Source organism: Xiphophorus hellerii, chromosome 19 (genome assembly GCF_003331165.1).
Source record: "Xiphophorus hellerii strain 12219 chromosome 19, Xiphophorus_hellerii-4.1, whole genome shotgun sequence".
Lineage (NCBI taxonomy): Eukaryota > Metazoa > Chordata > Actinopteri > Cyprinodontiformes > Poeciliidae > Xiphophorus > Xiphophorus hellerii.
In genome coordinates this window covers 19,761,727-19,783,448 of record NC_045690.1, presented here as the reverse complement: position 1 = coordinate 19,783,448, position 21,722 = coordinate 19,761,727, and the positions used below count along the sequence as shown (strand labels likewise).

Here is a 21,722-nt window from a genome sequence, read left to right as displayed (position 1 = left end):
TCCTTATTTTTAGCACTGATTTGGTTATTGATTCTCTCCATTTTTAACTTGTAGCCGGTTACGCCTGTTCTTTAAACCCCCTACTTTCCCTACGTTAAGAATCACATAATGCAAGTACATCAGTATATAAATGTTTATTTTCAAAACATGAGAATGTCCATTTATGCATAAAATTTATTAATATGTCGATATAACTTTAATAAGTGATAATTTAAAAGTATCTCTTTAAATATCCAGAACCACAAGCTTTTCCTTGACAAAAGTCCTAAAATATTTTACGTCCTTTTAAGACACCATGGCATGTGAACACAACCACTTCACACCACAGCAAAGGTTGAGATGCTAAAATGTACATTAGTGTCACCAAAAAAATAAAAAATAAAAATCAAGATGATATCAGTAGGTGTTTTCAGATTTCTGAAATCTGCTTGGAGAGTTTGAGAATCTCAAGACTGAGTGTAACTGCACTGCTAAGATGCTGGAGAGACTTTGTAAAACCATTTGCCTCCATAGCAGAACAAAGTCTACAAATGCATCTTTTACATGCCGTTATTTCTTTATAAGCGAACCACATGAATTGATTCATTTGCTTTGTTAATCAAAATATCTCTCTAGAACCTCTGCAGGATCCATAGCCACCGGGAAGCAGAGATGCATCTCCCTCTAGTGGGCAACTGGCTACCTGCATGAGAGTCCACAAAATGAAAAGAAGACATGTTTAAAAAGGAAGGGCGCACAAAACAAGAAGAGGTTGTGTCCCAATCGCAAGTTTTCTGGAGTCATATGTTTGTTCTAATGATTTCTTCCATAATCCAAATAATGCACTTGGTTTTTGCAAGCTGTCAAACCCTAAATAGAATGACCTGGAATGGGATTTTAATTAAAGGTACTTTGCAGTAATTTAATATTGCACCTTAATAGGATTGGGGTTAGAGGAGACATGAGGAAAAAGAGGATGATAAAAATCTAATGTGTTTAAAACAGAAAACTGAGATAACCAAATCTGTGATGGGTCAAACCACCTCAGTGGATTTTTCAGCAGCATCTTTTTTTTTTTACCTGTACATATACATGTGCTTTCAGCCTTTGCAATATATTGCACAACTAACTTTCCAAAAAGATCTGGGATGCTGTGTAAAACATCTATTCTTAAACAGAACTGCAAAAATGTTTTAAGCACTGAAAGAACTTCTCATCTGATTTAATTGCTGCGCATAATCACAAACTGAATAATGTTAGGGATCTGCAACAGCGAGCTGAAACCTGTTTATGGACACGACTCTTCTATTCCACTGGTGACTGCACGCACGATCACTGCACATAACTCAGGATCTTAGCAAAATGAGCAGCTTTTAACTCTTTAACAACAGGCACTTAAACAGAAATTGACTGCAACCAAAACAGAGAAAGAGATATAAAAAATTAATACACAATGGTTTAAAGCTGTAAGAGCCATGAAACAGGAACAATCTGTTCAGTTGGAAAGACTGGTTATTACGGTATGTTGATGTTAATTTTTTCCCCCAGGTGATATTATCCACGGTTTCATCTGTGTATTTACAGCTTTTGCTGTTTCGGCAATTACAACTGCATTAAATGTCTATGTTGCTCTGATGTTTAATTACTTTCCCAGTCAGCTGCAAGAATGGCTGCAGGACTGCAAAGATATTTCAGGAGTAAAGTAAAAGTGAGATATCTGTTTCACCCAGATGCTGTGTTTATGCAGTTGGGTAATTCTAACCACACGTGGGTCAAACATTCTGACTCAGCTTATTGGATTATTTAAGACACAAGAAAAAGCCTTATGATTGCCAAACAGTGACACACGTATAAACGACTTAAACAATAAATAGTCATATTTAAGTCAGTCGGCCATATTGCTAACTTCAGTCCGCCCTATAGAATACGCTGTGTAATAAAAATTAACATTAGCCTTTTACCTGCCAAGGAAAGCTAGTGCTAGCTATATTCAGTCACATTTTGACCAAAGGACTAGTAAAAAAAAAAAAAAATGCTGATATAAAATTGTGAGGTGTTGCATTTATGTACTTTCTATTTAAATATTTTAATTCATAAGTGCACTTCTTTTGATTTGTGTTGCTCTACTTAGAAGGATTTAAATGTGATTTACCAGTTTATTAATTTAACTTCAAAACGTTTTTTTCTCTCTCTCTCATCACTCTCTCCTGCTTTCTGAGGTCACCTGGTCATGTGTTGTCATGGAAACGGGCCTACGAGCAGCACTGACAAGGAACTAGTGTGTTCAATTTCTCGCTCAGTTAAAACCCCCCACGTTGACTGGAGGGAGAGAAGGCGGGTTGGACTGCGTTTGGGTCTGAATTATTGTTTGGCTTTGGACTTAAGTCGTTAAAGTGGAATGCAAATATGTAAATGTTTGTTTTTCAAAACCATATTTGTCTCCACCTCTTAATTAGCAGCGGCACAGGCATGTTTTAAAAGCTGCGTGGTCTGAAACAATGTCAGAATCCTAGTCCCTTTGCTGTAACAAATATAAGAAAAATGTTTATACTGAAAAATATGTAAAAAAAACAAAACAAAAAAACTTTTCATCCTGTCCAATTTTCTTTTGTTTTTGCGTGTATTTTTTGCCACCCTGGTGATCCTTAAGCCAAAAAGGTTTTTGACTTACAAATAGTAAATATTCCATATTTCCATTGTATTAAAGTGTTTCTCCACCAGATCTGTCCATATTTAACAGCTGAGATCAAATAGATTGCTTACGCAGCAGTTTTCAGAGTGCAGGATGTGTTTGGGATATTTTTTTTCGTACGTCTTCTCCTCCACATATTATTTGCATTTATGTTTTACACAGCATCTTTCTTTTTGATCTGAAACACACAGGCCCAAATAATCTTGCATACGTAAAAAAACCTGGCCTCTGTGTGTTGTTTGATCTTGCTTTCGAAAAAATAAAGAAGTGAAAAGAGAGAGCGAGAGAACAAGACATTGAATGAAGGTTCAATAACTACTGCAGAAAGGAAAACAAATAAAGTAAATCCTATTCCAATATCATCCATTTCCATTACCTGTTAAACATCCACCTGTTATGTCTTATTTAGCATAGAGAAAAAAAAAAGAAAACATTTCTTGACATAGTGACTTAAGGACAGGATATAATATAAAGACAGTTACAGTTTGAGTCCATTAAATTGAGCGATTTCAAGTATTTTCAGTCTATGCCACTCCATCCTTATAGTTTCTTCTTTTCTACATCGCTTTCTGCAAATTCTTGTGTCAGGCTGTTGTTTTGCTTTTCAAATTTTTAATTTAGTTAGTCGTCTTTTAACTTGATTAAAATAGATTTTCTGCCCTCTTGCCACTGATTATGTAGTTGCCAGAGGCCATCTTCTTTTTAATCAGTTGTGGTTAATCGATCTTGATGTGAACCGCCATCGAAAGTTCACTTGTTTTTCCTCCACCAGTTTTAATCTATCTGATTTAGGAGATTAAGACACCGCTGCAATTGCTGCTGCTTTTCCTAAGACTAGTGTTTTTTTGTTATTGCAGGGCAAATGTGGACGTTTCATCATCGCTCAAGAGTCAGCTTTGCTTTTGTCTCTGGGTATAAATTGAAGCGAGTGGAAATTGTTAAAATTAGGCCGATTGCTACAAATGAAATTGTGAATAAACATTTCCTGCTTTCTGCCATCTCACTCCCGAACTACAAAAAAACAACAAACTACAACCGAATCGGGTCAATTCACCCCTTTGCCAATTTTGTACCTTGTTTTTTAGCCATACTTTGCCATTTTGTCACTTGTTAGTCTAATATCTGCTCAATTAAATCATTGTATGCCATGTTGTGTCTTTGTTTCCTCACTGAGAGACATTTAAAGGATTAAATAAATTTTCACTTAGAGCCAGGTTACTTATTCCCTTAAAACATAAAGTCATTGTTTGAAAACTGCTGATTGTATTTACTCTGGTTATTATAATCTTATATTACAATTTGATTTGACATAACAAAACAGCAAAAACACAAGAAACTTGTAAAAGGGGGGCAAATATGTGATCTTTGAGATTAACCCTTGTCACCCCTAATCACACCAAGATGTCTTGTGCTCATATTTCCAATTGGAGTCACGTTTTCTTACAGCAGAATGTAAGTTGGATATATTTGAAATTAGTTATTGTGGCCTTCAGGTGACTCGGGGTCAGTACAAAACATCCTGTGGCAGAAGGCTCCATTTCAAAAGGTCAGCTAGGAAAAAACCAAAGCTGCAAAAGCTACAAAATGGCAAAAGGGTGAAATGACCAGAACCCGTTCCGAGCCATCATCCCGCGGCAATGAGAGCGCCACCTGACTAGTTCTCTGTTAATTCCCACACACCTGAAGGCTTCAGAGAACCAATCAGGTTCCGCTGCTTACACTTGACTGGCTGGCTTTTGTCCTCTCCAAAGTGTTCAGAGTGCGTGATAGGTTGGCCTTCTGTCTGTCCAGGCTAGAAGTGTTCCTTGTCTGGACAGTTATGTTTCCAGCACCTTGTTGGTTGACTTGACTTCGCTCCAAACTCGAAGGGCGTGACTGGACAGTCCTTTCTCCTGTCATAGTAACGACGGGGCATGATTGAGTGGCTCTTCCTCTGTCCAAACTGTTCACTGTGTTTAACTGGCTGGTCCATCCGAGCCCCGCGGTACCAGCTCCAGCTGTCTGGCTGGGCCTTCCTGTCTGCTGATTGTTCAGGGTTTGCAGTTGGCTGGTCCTGTCTCTTTCTGGGAGTTTGGACAGAGTGGAACTGCTTCTGTCTGTGTTGATAGTCTGGACCTTCTGTCTGTCTCTTTCCCTGTCCAGACTGGTGTCCCTTCGTACCAGCCCACTCCTCTCTCTGTCCAGGCTGGTCTGGATCTCAGCTCTTCGTGCCAGAGCTTCTCTCAGCTGGTTGCGGAAGGTTTCGATCTTCACCTGAAGCTCCTGCAGTTCCCCCTCCCACAGGCTGGTCTGAGTAGCCCTATTTCCCAGGGGAGAGAGGACCAAACCCGTGGACGCAAGGGTAGAGACCGGTCCTCCGTTGACATGGAGATTGATCTGAGGCGGGGAGGTAAAGCTGCCCAGGCTGCCGAAGCCAAACCCTCCCAGACCGAGGCCAGGACGGCCGACCATGCCCGGCCGGCCACGCACCGACGCTGTGTGCGTGCGCAGGCGGTAGCTGTGAAGCGTGTCCAGGTCAAAGTGAACGCGTTTCTCCTTGGGTTCATGAGACGGCGAGGAGCTTCCAGTTTCACCAGCTGTGGTGGAAGCAGGGAGGGACGTGGGAGGTGACGGCGGAGAAGGCTGATGCTGTTTCCTGTGTAAGGTGCAGTTTTCTGAGATACAAGAGGAGGGCCTGGAATAAGAGAGGAAGATTGCAGCATGTTTCAAGTGACATTCAGTACATCTGAACAAGAATAACATCCCTACATATACGAGGAGGCAAATCTTTTTTATAGGATTTCTAATCCAATATTTTTGGTCTACATCTGGATTTTGTGACACATGCAGTACTTGTCAGCAGAAAGTATCATACAATACCTCGCAAAACTTTTCATAACCCTTTAGCCTTTTTATTTATTGTAAATTTTTTTCACATACTACATACTTCGCTGTATTTTGTTGACATTTAAAGGGAAACAGGAAGTAGTAGTAAAATCTCAAAAGGATACATTTTCAGAATACATTTTACAAGATGTGAACTAGTAAAAAAAACAAAAAAAAAACTGACAGTATCACAACTACAATAATGTGTATTTGCAACTATACATTTGTGGTGAATGATGAACTTTCCCTGAAGTGTTTAAGCTGCATTTAGCAGGACATTTTCAGAACAAGGGACTGTGAACACAGAGAGCAAACGAAGATCAAAATGTCAGTGAGCTCATTACTTTTGGTCAAGGCCGGTCAGCTCCTTCCCGACATCCTCATATGTAGTGTTGAGCGCTCTGTGGATTTTCTGCAAGCAGAAGCGGTGATAAAAAAAAAAATATATATATATATATATAGATATATTGTTAGGACTATCTGACCTGTGTCAAATTAGGAAAGCTATTTTCAAGGCATTAATATTCCGCGTAGTTTCACAGAGCATCTATGGCAGCTTTGACTCAGAAAATACAGAGGAGATTCTCTGAATTTCAGCAAAAGACACATTTTCTATGCTTGCCATTTTGAGACAGTTTAAGGTACGGTAAGTGTTAGTCCAAATGCACACAGTAAAAATACATAATGAATGAACATGCTTTCATTTTCCCAGTTCTGCTCAGACGACTACAGACACTCGCCATTTGCTCTTACTGATTTAATGGAGCCATTTATTTATTTTTATACACATTTTTTTTTTTTTTAGAACAAACACAAAACGACAACGGTAAGCATAAAAAATTTACGATGTTTACAGCTATGACGAGTGCACATAAACGTCTGGCCAGAACATTACAGCCGCGGCAATCAAACTTTTTCTTATTTTACAGGGCTCCGATTGAAGTACTACGTCAGAAACCGTAGATGGCGGCACTGAATTGGCTGCCCTTTTAGAAAAATGTAACAAAAGAATGCGAGCAGTCTTGATATTCAGACCGCTGGTTCCATTATTCACTCCAGAAACTGCCACAGGCCTCTCATTTGGTAATGACCAGAGTTGCATAACAAGAAAAACTTCACATGACCTTTAAATTCTGCATTGTTATTCATTTGCTATTTCAATATTGCTGCAAAACACACAAATTCTCAGATACAGTATGTTGTATTAAAATCTCGAGCCCTGTTTTGTATTTCAAGAACCCATTAGCGTCAGATGAAAGCGACTTCTACTGACAAAAGGCATAGATGTGTAACGGGCAGGCCATGAACCAGAGCATTTAGCACTGCTTATCGGAAATGTGCTTAATTTAAGAAGTTTAAATTAACTTCTTAATTTACAGGCAGCATTAAAACTTAATTAGGTAATTAACAAGTTTTTTTCCCCCCATTAATTAATGTAATTAACATAACATAAAGAGGTCAGACTGTATCTTTCCTCAGTGATAAATAACCAAATTGTAGCTATAATGATCTCAAAGTAAGTGCCATTAAAAGTTTGCAACAGCAGAGGGCGCAGGTTATCTGCAAGTGATGCAGGTGGGAACTTTGCAGCAGGAGCAGCTGGAGTGCATGAACACCAGAGACTAATATTAAGATTACAAGCAGCGTCTGCACATCTTTGCAGTATATTTGCTTCGGTGTGTGCGAGATGTAACGGTGGGGGGAAGTGTGCATGCCTGTCCGCCCCATGTGTTCACCCACCTGGCTGGTGTGCAGCCAGTACTGCAGGGTGTTGGAGCGCCGGAGGCGGGGGACCACCAGGTGATAGAAGGTGTGTTCACCTGCCAAGGTCAGCAGAGCTCCGCCGACACCCATGCACAGCAACACAAACAGACCTGAAAAATGCTGGATGCCCATCTGCAGAGTCTGTCGAAGAGACAGGAGGGAGGGAAGGAAGACATGGGAGCGTCAGTAGCCGCTGGAGCCGAGAGCCGGCAGGGATTCAAATGGAACCATTTCTTATTTATTCTTAAGCTAATTACCATTATGGTCGCTGCTAGTGAGTGCGCAATTGATATTCTGCTGTTGTAGTGCGGCTGTGTAAGCCCATAAGAGTAGTAATAAAGTGTAAGGGGGGGGAAAAAAAAAAACATGCTGGTAGAGGGGGAGAGGGAAGACTGAGGAAGGGAGAAGTGGAAGGCTCAACTTAGAGTAATAAAAAGGAACAGCAGTTAGCAGAGAGACGATAAAAGGGGAAAATGGAGAAATAAAAAAGCACTTTGTTTCCTTTCCACTCGCCCACAACCCTTAACTCAAGCGACGTCCGTCTTATGACAAGTTCATCAGAGGAAGTGGCGGGGCCGGCGGGGAGCTCCTCCACCACCGTCTAATCACGTTTCTCCCACCCAACTCATTTCTGCGTCGCCTCTGATGGCAATTAGCCCCATGCTGACTCGACAAATTCATCAACATCTACAATGACCTCCTTCTGCTCCCGATCCAGGGGGCCAACTTTGCACTAATGCTCACATTGTTTCAGAGTAGCCAGCTCTCCAGGCTTAGAATGGGATGAAGACTGATAAGTTCCTGGTGCGGGGTGACGCTAAGGTTGCGTAATTGAGTTTTGCTTCCATATTTCAACTTTGAAGTAGGATCCTTTAAAAGGAACGGCCGAAGGGAGTTGTATTGCTTCTTTAGTTGCGGATATAAGATACAGACATAGTGCTGTATCTAGGGATTTTAATCCTTTACAAAAAAAAAAGAGTGAAAGGAGAAGGAAGCACAGAGAACTTTATGTACTCCTCAATCACACTCAAAAAATACGACGAAATAGGAGTCGACACTCGGTTTGCGCTTGAAACGGTGGTTGAGGTCGGTGAATAAACCTGAGTTTATGTAATTTTGGCGACTTAAGTGCACGTCTTTGTGCATGTGTGCTTTAGCTGGCAGCCAATCTCGTCTGCATCCCAGCGGGAGACTCATTTATAGGCTTGGCTCTGTACACAATCCACGTTCACCGTGTGAACACTCCCACTGATGACTTACCTCAGTGACTGCAAAGACTCTCTTTCCGCAGGGTACAACCTTATACCATTTGTCATGCAGCATGTCCATGAAGCCGTCAGACTTGTAGCGACTCACAAACTCTGACACATTACGGGTCAGAGGAGAGCCCTGGGGAAGGCCTATGCCGTAGCCTGGAAGAAGACATAAACATGGATGTAAATGAATGTTCCCTCAGTGGAGGGACTCAGAACTTTAGCTGTGCCCGAGGAACAGGGCGTACAAACTTTGTTTTGTTTTGTTTTTTCGCAGGAAAACAGTTGGCCACTCGGAAAAAAAGCCAAAGGGCAAATTCCCTACGGAAAATATGTAACTTCAGTTTGCAGGCTTCACTTTGAATCAGAATCAACCATGTTTTCTGCCTGAGTGCAGTGCATGAGCACAATATTTAGTGCAGTAACCACACATTTTATTGGGTACACCTCGCTTGCACTTGGTTGAACGCCATTTTGCATTCACAACTCCCTTAGTTCCTCATGGCGTAGATTCAGCGAGGTGTTGGAAGCATTCCTCGGGGATTTGGCTTTATAATGACATGACAACATCACAAAGTTGCTGCAGATACGTCCGGCTGCATAGTCGCGAAGCCAATCTTTGGTTCCATTACATCCAAAAAGCTGCTTTCCTGAATAAAGATTAGGCGACTTTTGAAATATATCATCGGGTTCAATAGACACGTTTGATGGAAAGGGTCAGCACTAACACACAAGTAGGCTTCATCATTCAAACAATGCCCACTTGGTACTGAGGGACCCAAAGTGTCACAAGAAAATGTTCACCATCACTGCTAACTCCAGCCTGAACTGCTGTATGTGCAACATTACTACCTGAATGTTGCAAACTGAAATCAGGAGTTACAGAACCAGGCAATTTTAGCGAGCCTTCACTATTTGCTTCAGTTTCCTGTTTTTATCAGGCAAAAGTTGCACCTGGACTTCTGCTGCTGTGGCCCATTTGCTTCATAGTTCAATGAGTCGGACATTCAGAGATGATACTCTGCACACAGTTGTAGCCAATAAAACAGGAATATTATTAAAAAGTAAATTTATTCCAGTAACTCGGTTCAGTAAGTGAAACATTATACAATTTATTTACACACAGATGGCCATTTACCAGCTTAAATTATGACGATCTGCCTACAGGTAGTGAAAACACGACATTTAAGGTTACATTTTAGGATATTGCATCAGACCAATAAAATAACATGTTTAACACAGAAACGTGGGCTTATTGAGAAATGTATTTAATAACTGCTTAAAGGTTGTTATTTACAAAAGATGTTTTTAATCTGGCAAACAAGTCTCATTGAAATGAAGATTCTATTTTATTGAATATGACTGTGAATTGGTGGCAAGAAATGGCTATTTGAGCTATCGTTGCCAATGAACTCAAACCTATCACCTCTGACCTCAACTACCTCTCTTTGATTTTCTCTCTTTTTTTTTTTTTAGACCTTTGTCTGTAAACCAGAAAGGTGGTTGAGCATCCTAGTCCATCAACAATTTCTGAATACTGTGACCAGCCAGCTGGGGACCAACAACAAAATGTTCCAAGTAAATTTAGCAGCATTTCTTTCCTCCTGTCTAATGCCCACTTAAACCTGGGTAAGTCGTCTTCACCATGTCCAGATGCCTACATGCGTTGAGGTGCTGCCATGCGATTAGCCTGTTCACTGTTTGTGAAGGCCCTTGAAGAAAACCCAACAAAAGATAGAAATATTAGCAAGGGGTCTTTCATTTCATGCGTGACCTCCAATGGTATCAGAGACAAGTAAATAGATTTTGGCATTCTTCTATGTGAGAGGTGGAAAAAAAAAAGTCCTCTTTGTCCTTTTTGTTGAAACTCAGTGAAGCATCCTAAATTTTTCTTTGCACATGATATTACTTGTACTCGTTTCCTTACTCGGAGCCAGACCATCAGTCATCAGTCTGATTCTGGGTTAATCAATGTAGCAAGATTTGTAGACGCCAGGCTTAAAATATCTTCTTACACTTTAAACCAGCTGTGTCCATTTGCATAATTTCAATGTACATTGTCAAATTTGATCAAATAATCCCCCCCACAAAGCCTCAGGCTTAACACGGCTTCCGACCACTGGCCTCCCTCGACGGCATAATTAACTACACCTTATTTATTAGAAGTGATTGTGAGGCAGAAAAAAAAAAACCAAAACAATAATCTCCTTTTACCATAATTGTGTTTGAAGCGTGCTGGGATGTATGGGGAGGTATTCATAATGTTATTTCCTCATCAAAAACATACTTGAAATGATGTTTTATTGATTTCATGCATATTTTAGGGATCCTTTAGTTCACTGTAACAGCCATTCGGGGGTGCCTAAATGCTTGTTATAAACAAAGCTCCTCCGTGGAATTGCACCTCTAGACTAGCGGCAGTAGCAGTTAGCGGTTGTAAACGGCTACTCCACATCGAGTGCAGCATAAGGATTTAGGTCCTGCTACAAACATCCACCTTGTTAGCCAATGTCAGATGAAATGTGAACAATATGATTTTAAGGCGAATGAAGAAGTGCATCTTTGAAACCCTTTTCCAAAACTGTCGCTCCATTACATTTTGTTAACAACTGAAGTCTGTAGTTACAAAGCAGAACAAATATACACTTAGATACACCGCATCAGCATCTCCCTTTATCCGCTTTGTTGCTAACTGATGATACAGACAGGGAATTTATGAAGATATTATTTTAAAGGTCACAGGGTTGTGACTCACCCCACAGCATGTTTTTCACAGGTCTTCCTCTTTTCTACTTGCCCTTTTCAACTCGCAACTTCTTGCATTTCTGCCTTGATTTCATTTGTGAGTGGTGACGGCTGAATCGATGTAGACAGTATCTATATATATTTTAAAAACATTCGGTTAGCATTAAAAAAAAAAGTAATTTAAGCGGTTCATTGTCATTCAATTTCTGAAACACTGAATATTGATCCAAAGTGTCACAATATCTTAAAAAACATCCTTTCAGTTGTTATAAATTGTTAAATATACAAAAATCCAACTAAGTGACATAGACATCACAACATATAAAACAACATCTGAGGAATGTATTGTTGTCTCATGGATTCCAACTATAAATGTGTAGCATTATTACATTTTGTGGATAAATGTTTCTGTTGTTCATATTTAACGGAGGCCGAGCAGCAACAATAGCTTCAGTGCCATCAGCAAGCAGTGTACTAGCTTTACGGTAGAACAGTTACATGCAAGCAATTTCTCACAATAATGAACATTAGTGCCTGGTGGAAATTTACCAAAACACAACTGAATGACTCAAAGGCTGTGCAAGAAAAACACAGAGGATCTGATTAAAGAGATTAAAAATACCCAAAACAAGCATTTGGAAATGAAACCAGACTAGTGTTCTGATTAAGGCATTTTTAAATCATCTTCACTGGGTTTACTGACCTAAATAATCTCTCTTTTACTGTTTTTAGTGCACATTCTGCACTCAGCCACCATGCACATAATTTTCTTGATCTGAATGGCTAAGCATTTTTCCATCTTTTGCAAAGATTTTAAAAAGCAAGTAACACCTGCCTCGGCTTCCGTTTAGTGTATTTGCTGTGATAAGATATCGTTAGTGCGAGAGAAACTGCTTGGATTTTCTGTAAGCTCTGATTTCGGACGGTTAGCTGGAGCCCCCACTGAAATGCATTACTTGCCGAATTATCAACAAGTCATATCAAAACAGAGGCTAAACCTGCTAATGTTAGCCTTGCCCTTCTGGAAAGTGCTCAAAGCAGAATTGCAGTTATATTTCTATTATTTCTAGGACGTTTGCTGCTGTGTGCGTCAAGAAAAAATATATTTTTTGAATTTTAGGTGAGCAGAACATTATGGCCAGTATTTGGCATATTTGCAGATTTTTCGTAGAGCATATCTAAGATATCGAAAAGAAAATACAGCTTCTGGGAGCTGAAATAGGAGTCATTGTATGTGACATGCAAAACACCCAATTCAGGAGTGGCATTTATTTTTTGTGTGGTTGATTAGCTGTCCCACCAAAAACCGAGATAATAACACCAGCGGTAGCGCTAAAAACTGTTTCCACTGCATGTATTATTGCATATTAAGATACGTTTAGTATTTAAATCATTTAATTGGCAGTTCAAATTTCGTAATGTATAAAGCATGTAATAAAAACTATCACCAGTGAAGTGTAATAAATGAAATCCATTCTGTAGTTCATTAAATCTGCCTTGTTTGTAGAGGTTGTTACATTGTTCTTATTTCTCTGTATAAAGCTGAAAATGTGTGGAGTTGCAGGACCGGAAAGCAATAAAACACACTGCACTCACAGTTAATAATTGTATAACCATAATGTTTGTAATTAAGTAAGATATTAAAGTACGTCTGTCACAAGTCTTTATTGCTGTATTGCCTTAATTGCTTTTGTGACATTTTCATGTATCACTGTTTGTAATCTGGAAAGAAAAATGACTCTGCCCTTCACAGGCTTGCAGAAACTGCCTTTGATCTGCATTATACCATGCATCTCTCTGCAAGTAGGAAAAAAAAAAGAAAAGCCAAACAGAAATCTGTTCCTTAGCTTTCAATCAAAAGATTCTGAAAATTACAAGCTCCCCTGGGGTTGTTTGTTTCATTTCATCTGTACTGCAGTCAAAGATGCAGTACAGCCAACTTTCTTTCTTTTTTTTTTTTTAGCTTTGTGGGGTTGTCTCAGGCTTGGCAGCTGTTTGTCGGGGTGTGCGTGTGGGTGTGTGTGTGTGTACTATGCGACTGTCAAGGTGTGTGAGCCTGATGGGGTTGTGGACAAAAAGAAGAAGAAAAAAAAGAGGAGGACAGCAAAGGTTCACGCAACTGTCACACTCTGCTTCCTACATTACAAAGACTGTCTACGCTCATCTCCCCTCTATTCCCATTTTCTATCTCTGTTTCTTCTTCCCTCCTTTTGCCATCATTTCATTATTCCTCCTTCTCACTCTGAGGTCATTTCTCTCTCCGCTGCCGCCGGTCGTGTCCCCCCTCATCGCTGTCATCCCTTTGCTTTTGTTCTCTTTCTGCTCCAATCCATTCTTCTTCACATTTCTCAGGTCCTCTCCCGGGTCCACTCATCTGTCTCCGTATGTCTCCCTCCTCTTTTCTTTTACTTCCAGCCGACAGACGGCTTTCTTTCTGTCATCAGCCAATCTCCATCTGCATTTCTGTGGCGCACTCAGTCAGACAGTGAAATGCAAGTGGGCAGCCACTTGTCATTTGTTTTGATTGTGCCCCCCAGACATTTGGTTGCTTCATCTGAAGCCCTAAAGTCGTCACTCACATTCCCACACAGCGACTTAAACAGACGTGACGGTGCACTTTAGACTTTATTTAAAAGCCCTCAATATAATAAAACTGAGAAAAATAAAAAACCTGTTTGATAATGCTTGAAATATAAGAGATACGATAAAACAGATAGCATGAATTATTAATTTGTAACCAACATATGAGTGTTTAACTGCTGTTAATTCTGCCTTGTTGCTGAAATGTGCTACACAAATAAACAAACCGTATTTAAATGCTTTTTGTTTTTGTGGCCATTTTTTTAAACATATAATTCCAATATTACTCTTGAGCTCATTTAGGAGACATTTGTACACTTGAATTGAACCATTTGTTTTGACAAATACTTAAAAATGCTGATAATTTCTAAGCAAAGATGGACTGAAGAGGGCGAACGTTATTTTTGCAGTGCTACATACAGTAGGTCTATTATTTTTTTCATCCAAGTTCAGTTGTCAGATTTTAAAGGATGAGATTGTTTAACCTCATCCTTGTTCTTCTGATGTGACAGTATTAGTCCACAATATAAAAATTGTTTGTTTTCTTAATCCAAATATTAACTGTGTAGTTTTTCAAGTCATAAATTGGGTTTTAATTCCTTTAATGTCACACAAGAATCATGTTGGCAGACTTTTGAGATATAAATCTCAACCACAGGTGAGGAACGAGACGCCACGAACTCAGGTAGACACAACTAAGACAAGGATCCGGCGAGGAATGGAGGAGACATGCAAGGCAAAAAAAACACAGGGGAAATAATCAGGGGAACAAGAGACAGGTGGGACCAATCAGGGACTAAACAAGAAAACACAGGGACTAAATTAACTAATAATGCACAGAAAAACCACATCCTTACAGAAAACATATGTGAGATGCATTTATTTAGAAATTGTCAAATGTAAGGGGGACCTTGACCGTCCAATAACTTGTGTTCTGTTGCTTTTTAAAAAATTGACCTCATCCGTCGACTTCAGCTGGGAAGTGTTCTGGCAGTTTCTGACTCACCGATGTTGGTGCGCTAAATCAGGAACGACTCGAAGACTTGCACAGTGTAAATATGAGGTGATAAAAATGCTTACGTAAAGCAGCAACATCAAGTCATTTTTATTCATCTGCAAAGAAACTGCGCAGAAATGTAACCGCACCGCACCTTCTTTACGTAGCCATCTCCGGCCATCTTGCTTTCTGCCCGCAATTAGCTTTCACCGCGGCTACAGACGGAAATGTTTTAATATTTGGTTCAAGCCAGTCAGTATGAATTAACATTTAACACATCAGTCAAAAAAAGTGTCATAAAAAGGGGAAACAAGAACTTAAATAACATGCGGAGAGTCAAATAAATTGTATTTAAAATGTCCTGTTCTGTCCTTAATGTCCGCCCATACAGTGAGTGCAAAGTAAGGAACGACGAAAGCGGATAATAGCAGACAGCTGCTGATGCATTTCCGGAGCTTCTGGCCTGGGACAGTGCTTCGTAATTATGTAGTGGATCCTCTAAATTATGTCTTTAGCATAATATAGAAACAGAACACCTGGACAATATTGCCATTTTGAGATTGAATCCGTGATACGTTTCTCACCCTGCGATCAAATCAAACTTGTTCTTGCGCACGAGCGTCATCATTTAGGAACAAAATGATCGCACTGTACAGCGTGCTGATGATCGCAGCTGTAATTTGTCTGTTTAATGCAACATTATCCCCAGAAATTGGCAACAAACAGTTCGAAACACAGTCATTTTCGTTCAAATTGAGTGGTTTCTGTGGCTCACATTAGACGCCGCATTACCACATTTACGGTTTGGACAGTGCAAAAGAAATTATCTCTGTCGGGCTTATGCATGTACCGCTGCATGGTTGAGACATCAAGCATAAATGTAATTAGCGAGATGTCTGTTTTGCTTCCCATGCGTTCTCGCTATGGCATAACAGCAACATGAAACTTCCAGCTAACATTAGCACGTGGCTGACAGCAGTTTTTTTTTTTTTTTTTTGACTGCTTTTGCAGTGAGGCTGGATGCGCTAATTGTGCTGGAAGAGGTAGGTGGTTCTGTGTGTCAAAATGACATCCAGGTGAATGTCGAAACCCTGCTAACGCCGGGTAGAGCCTGGCTCGCAAAGCGTCCTCCTTCCATCCGTTTCGCAAATGAACATTTAAAAAAAAAAAAAAAAAAGATGTGATTCCACCTCATTTTATTGCTTCACGGCTCAGTTCTGTGCTCAGCCTGCACACATTCTCTGCACACGGACGTCAAACTGATTTGGAGCTGTGCAGATTATTCAGCAGCTGTTGTGACATCCATAACCCCGTTTCGACTGCTAAACATTGTGGACTGCTTCCTTTAAGGACAAACCTTTGGATATAGAGTCAGCTTCACAAGACTGCCTGTTTCAGATGGCGTCACTTAGCTGTCACTCTTATCAAAGTTTAGTCCTTCCCAGAGTTTCTCAAAATCTCGTGCTTTTTAGCCCCTCTGCCAGTTTTACTCAAGTCACTGCCAAAGAACTAACTGTTCACTTGATGGCTGAGATCTCCCCAACACTTGACGGGGGCCATTGTAAGACAGTAATGGATGTAATTCACTTTACCCATCAGTTTTAATGCTTTGGTTGACTGCAGTGCATTGTGTGTGACCTTCATGTGGCTGCCTTTGATTTTTCGTCCGAGATGTTGAAACCGGTGACAGAGACGCAGGGAAATGCTAAAAAATTTACTCACTCAAGAAAAATGAAAATACAAGTTTGAGAAATTTGATGTTCAGCAACTTTTTAGTTTTTCTTTCTTTCTCTTTTCTTTAAGTCAAAAACTGTTAGTATTCTAGCGAGATACAAATGTGCAAGAGAGGACAATGACTTTTGTTGTGTTGGGTAGCGATAACTATTTTTTACCCAGGTCCAGTTCTTCATGTACCGGTGTAAACATTCAATAAACTGTGATGAGTGGATGACCACATTTATACAAATGCTAAAAAAGTGCTCCCTAAAGTTGGAAAAAAAAAAAAACAACCTGTTACTCCTACTCCATCCAAATCAAATTTCAATCCGAATCCACAAAGAAAAGTAGTTAGAAACGGGAAACTGATACAAGAGATAGAAAGAAATGGAAAGAGTTTAAATGGTGTATCAATACACAAGTCAACACAATGTAACTCACTCTCCAGTATCAATTTTTTAAGATGAATAGGTGTGAAAAAAGCTATTATAAGGAGTAAAATAAAATAAACGATTTAACTCATGCAGAAACCAGGAGTTCCCTGGATCACAAGATAAGGTAAATGGTTCATATGTTAATTTAGGCCAAATAGTACATGGATTTGAGTTTCTAAACTATAGCAATGACACGGTATAGGTAGACTGAATAGCGTGCACTTATGAGAAAAAATAAACATCTATTTCAATCATTAAAAAAAAAAGAGACTTGACTTGGACTTGGAGGGGGGAATGACTTGTGAACATGTCTACAACGCAAACATTTCGTGGAAGCGACGACCCTTGCTTGTGTTTTTCTGCCAGTAGAAATGTGTATTTTAGTAGAGAAACAATTATGAGAGTCTTTGCTTTGAAAGTGAAGTTCCTCCCCTTTCATCAGGTTTGCGCCTGAAGAATCTGAATTTCAAATGCATGAATGAATAAAAAAAAAAAAGAAAATCAAGCCTTTTGGCTTCACCTTCAGTCACAATCCCCAGCATGAATAATTTTTGGCCTTATTATTCTTAATGATACATGAACAAAGTCATAAAATAGGACCAAGAAATTTTGAAAATGGGCTAAGCTAATTTTAAATTATAAACTTGTAATCAGGATGTTTTGGACATTGCGTTTGTTTGTTTTTTACCACACCTGTTTAAATCCTCATTTAAAATTTTGCTTTATGTTTCTTTTGATCAGAGTCTCTGGAATTCCAGCCACAGAAACAGACAAAGGTGTCCGTGTATTTGCCCGCGCCAGACGTGAGCTGCCCGACCAATGACAGCCTTAGCCCTGGTAACAAAGTCCTCTCCCATCCTTATTTTGATCTTCAGACGTACTCCGTGCTGCTTGGCTGAACTTGAATGGTGCGCTTGTGCACAGAGGAAGAAGACACGTTCACAAACACACCTACACACACATACGAAACAGCAGCAGCAGCAGCGAGCCGCCCCGCGTTCAGTGGCAATGTTATTAATGGGGTGTGTCTAGGCTGTCGTAAACATCTCCCAGCAGCATTCAGAGGAAACAGACACACAGCGACACCCCCGCATCTCTCTCCAGTTAAGCAGCCAGAAGATTTCAGCTGAGCACCTTGCCTGCAGCAACTGCACACTCCCAATTCTTCTGGCTCCCTGTATCTCCTGACCACAAACCACTCCATAAATCCTTCCTCAGATGGACCAAATAACGCTTCCTCTCTTTCTTTGCCTCCTACTTTTCCCTCTCTTTCCTGCCTCAGTCCATCTGCTTGGGGTAAAGGTTTGTCTTGATTAGGGGACTCTGTTGGCTGGCTCTTTTATCACTTTCTGTGCAGAAAGGCACAGGGCTGGCAGTGGGCAAATGAAAGCCCTCTATCTCCTTCTCATGGCCGACTCCAACTTCAGTCGGCCCCCGTTTTCATCGCCTTTGTTGGGTTATTTTTTTGTTTTTTTTCCCCCCCATCTTCTTCCATCTCGTGCGCTGCCCTTTCTTTTTTTCCTTCTTCTTCTTCGTCTTTTCCCCCGTTTCCTGTCTGGGTCATTTCCTGCTCATTCTTCTAACACTGCTAAGATTTATTGAGGTATTCACTCCCATCCTCCTCACTCACGCTGTAAGGGTAAATAACCACTGATGCCCAAAGTAGATTCCTTTAGCCTGCTTTTTTCACACGGAATATGAATCACGCAGTCATCAAACTGACCCGTTCTACATACCAATGAGACCTGGCTTACCGCTGCGATCAAGAGCACTGCAACAACGGCGCTTCTTAACTCGCTTTGTTGTGCGCAGCGAAGAAAGGAGTAGATATTCTCCGGCGCACAACAGTTGTACACCAAGCAAGGGAATGCGGGAGCGGGGTCTTTCTGAGGCTACGCTCTGAGTGACAGAGAAGGTGCAACAAAGTGTTTGCTCCCACGTGGCACCCTTACTAGTAGTATCTGCATGTCTCGGCGATGTGAAGACTGACACAAACACGCACGCTCGCCCCATCCCTGCAGGAGCCTCCGCGTGAGACGAGCTGAGTGGGGGTTACAAGTTAACAGTTTTGACATATTTAATAAATTTGTTCTGTGAGCTGAAATTTCAGGTCAAAGTCACCTTCACAAGGCGTATAAGTGCAAATGGCATGTGACTAGAATAATGTAAAACTCTGAATGATAGCTTTTCATTTAACAGAGTGAAAGAGAGGCTGGCTGTTATTAGACAGAGGACATGATCTTCTCTTGCAGGTCGTCAGCAGCCTTTTGTTTCTTAAAGCGACACAGTCCACTGCTCTGCACGTGTGTATAGGTCGTGAAAGTATTACAGCTGAACAACTTGCTTGAATCTAAATCGGATCGACCATTAATCACCATACAAACTGAATTTAAAAAAAAAAAGTGTTTTAAGTTTAATATTTGTAAAACTGTCTGGAAATTCAAATATACTTGTCTTTCAGAACCGTCGACATTGTTCGGTAAAGAAGTATTTTGCCCTCTTGCAGATTTTCTTTTTTGCCATAGATCTCAGAAAGAACCTGTCTGACAACATAAAGTAGGCTAAAAGATCTTAAAAGCCAATGCATCATTCGTGAACATACGAGAATCAAAGTCGCTGACACCTCTCAGATGGAAAGGTTTAAAAAGTTATTTGTAAGACTTTGAGATTGCAGTGAACCACAATGAGTCTCTGTACACAAACTGAGAAAACATGGAATGATAAAACTTGTGGCCTGCCAGTCAAAATTACTACAAGAACACATCAACCAATTATCCCTGAGGTGACAAATACATCTGTGTAGAAAAGAAATCCAAGTTCTTGGAAAGTTCCAAGGTCAAACAAATAATGACTGCCACCCCTTCAAAAAAAATTGTAAAAATCCTCCTCACCCCCCCAAAAAACATTAATGATATCCAAAATTTTGGGGACAATATTGTATGGGCTTATGAAACACATACCAAATGTAGTGGAGGTAGTATTATAACCTGGCTTCAGGACCTAGACGACCTGCTATTATTGATGGAACCATAATGTTATTTTGTCCCTTTGGTATAATCATTATTATTTTACTTAGGAATATAAAGAGTGTAAATAAAAACCCAGCATGTCTCAATTAAAATCCAATAAAGTAACATTGATCAGTGTATTCATTCTAATGTCTGAAAGTTAAGACTTCACTTGTATGTTTTTAAAGTAATATCTGTGTTTGGTTTAGCTGATTCTAGTATAATTGAATTTGCACTGGAACATTACCAGCCGAGTTTCATTGTTGTCTAAACCACTATTCAGTTCACCTCAAAAATACGTAATTCCAAAGGGAAATTAAATGTTCTTGTAAGTTTTAAGGTGTATTTTATTGTCCCCATAGGAGAAATTTGTTTTGGAAAACATGTACTAAACAATTTTGTCCAAGTTTCTTTAAACATTTGCTGTAGATGCTGCTGTCTGTGGGTAGGAAGGACCTCCTGTAGTTGTTTTTATTACAGCAGAGCTGAAGAAACTTCGAGTTGAAGACAATCTGTTGTTGTGAAACAGTCTTATGAACAAGATGCTCAGGGTTATCTGCAAGCTCTCTAAAAAGAATGTTTTGTAATGTATGGAGAAGTTTAAATTGAAAGATGACTAATATATAATTTGAAGTGGTATTTAAACAATTACAAAAACTGTTAGCAAACTCCCACCACAAGGCTCAACGCCAATGATTCAGTGCAGAATTAAACCCACTTCCTCTGGGGTAAATGTCCGTCTTGCTAACCTGATTTGGTCAAAACTAACCTGGCGGGCCACCAGGCTTTACTTGTGTCCCCAACAGGTTAAGGATTGCTTATTTACTTAAGTATTTTTTTAAATGTTTGCATTTTTTAAGACTATATAGTTGGTGTTCAGGCATTATTCTTCCAATAACACAGAATTATAAAGTGCTATTCTCAAATTTCCTGTCAGCTTTAAACATTTGTTAACTCAAAAACACAATGGGCTGCTGGATGAATGACTGCCCCGCTGGCACCCAACCACCGGGCTTAGCAAGTTTTCTGGGGGAAACCTTGAACCTGGTTCCTAGAATAAGGTCCTGCGGTGCAAAAACGTCTCATGTGAACGTAAAATAAGAGCCTTAACGTAATATTTATAGCATTTTTACAAAATTTGTAATCAGAGGTTTTAGAGTGATAACAAGAAGGGAGAAAGTAGTGCGTTTACCGCTTAACCCATAGGTTTGGGAGCTGCATGAAATGCTTGTTGGAAGCATCTTGGTAGTATTCCAGGTTCTTTTTCCCCATTCATGCCATGGAAAACACTGTGATTATCAAATAGAACAAAAGCGAAGACCTCAGCTGTGAATAAATGTCCTCGCCCGAAAGTCTCAAAGCAAGAATGGCACTGGGACACACACACACACGCCCACGCACACACAAGTTGATAAACACATACACTTATTCACACACACCAACATGCAGAAATCCACACATGCATGTAGCACTGAGGAAGAACTTGCATACACCAAACCCCTATGCGGGTCATTAGGTGTTTCCTGTCTGGCTATGGATTTGTTTATGGGCCTTATGGCTGGTTTGCTGTTAGTCTAACTTGTGATCATTAAGTCCAAAGTCTTCTTGTCTAACATTGTCTTATTAATAATAGATGGCCGAGTACCCCGGGGGCATTATAAGCTCACACACTTGTTATCCTGTCAGTCA

At 40.0% G+C, this 21,722-nt stretch overlaps 1 protein-coding gene across 1 annotated transcript in view; it reads right to left on the bottom strand.

Moving 5' to 3' along the window:
- Window positions 1-119: 119 nt before the first annotated feature.
- The window catches only part of LOC116708498 (glutamate receptor ionotropic, NMDA 3B-like), a 121,144-nt gene continuing 99,541 nt past the window's right edge, over window positions 120-21,722 (bottom strand). Inside the window, exons 9-12 of the mRNA XM_032546363.1 lie at window positions 8,561-8,712; window positions 7,277-7,441; window positions 5,881-5,948; window positions 120-5,345 (exon numbers count right to left, since the gene is read on the bottom strand). Of these exons, the coding sequence (XP_032402254.1) occupies window positions 4,373-5,345; window positions 5,881-5,948; window positions 7,277-7,441; window positions 8,561-8,712 (1,358 nt within the window). The 3' untranslated portion in view covers window positions 120-4,372. The remainder of the gene's footprint in view (window positions 5,346-5,880; window positions 5,949-7,276; window positions 7,442-8,560; window positions 8,713-21,722) is intronic.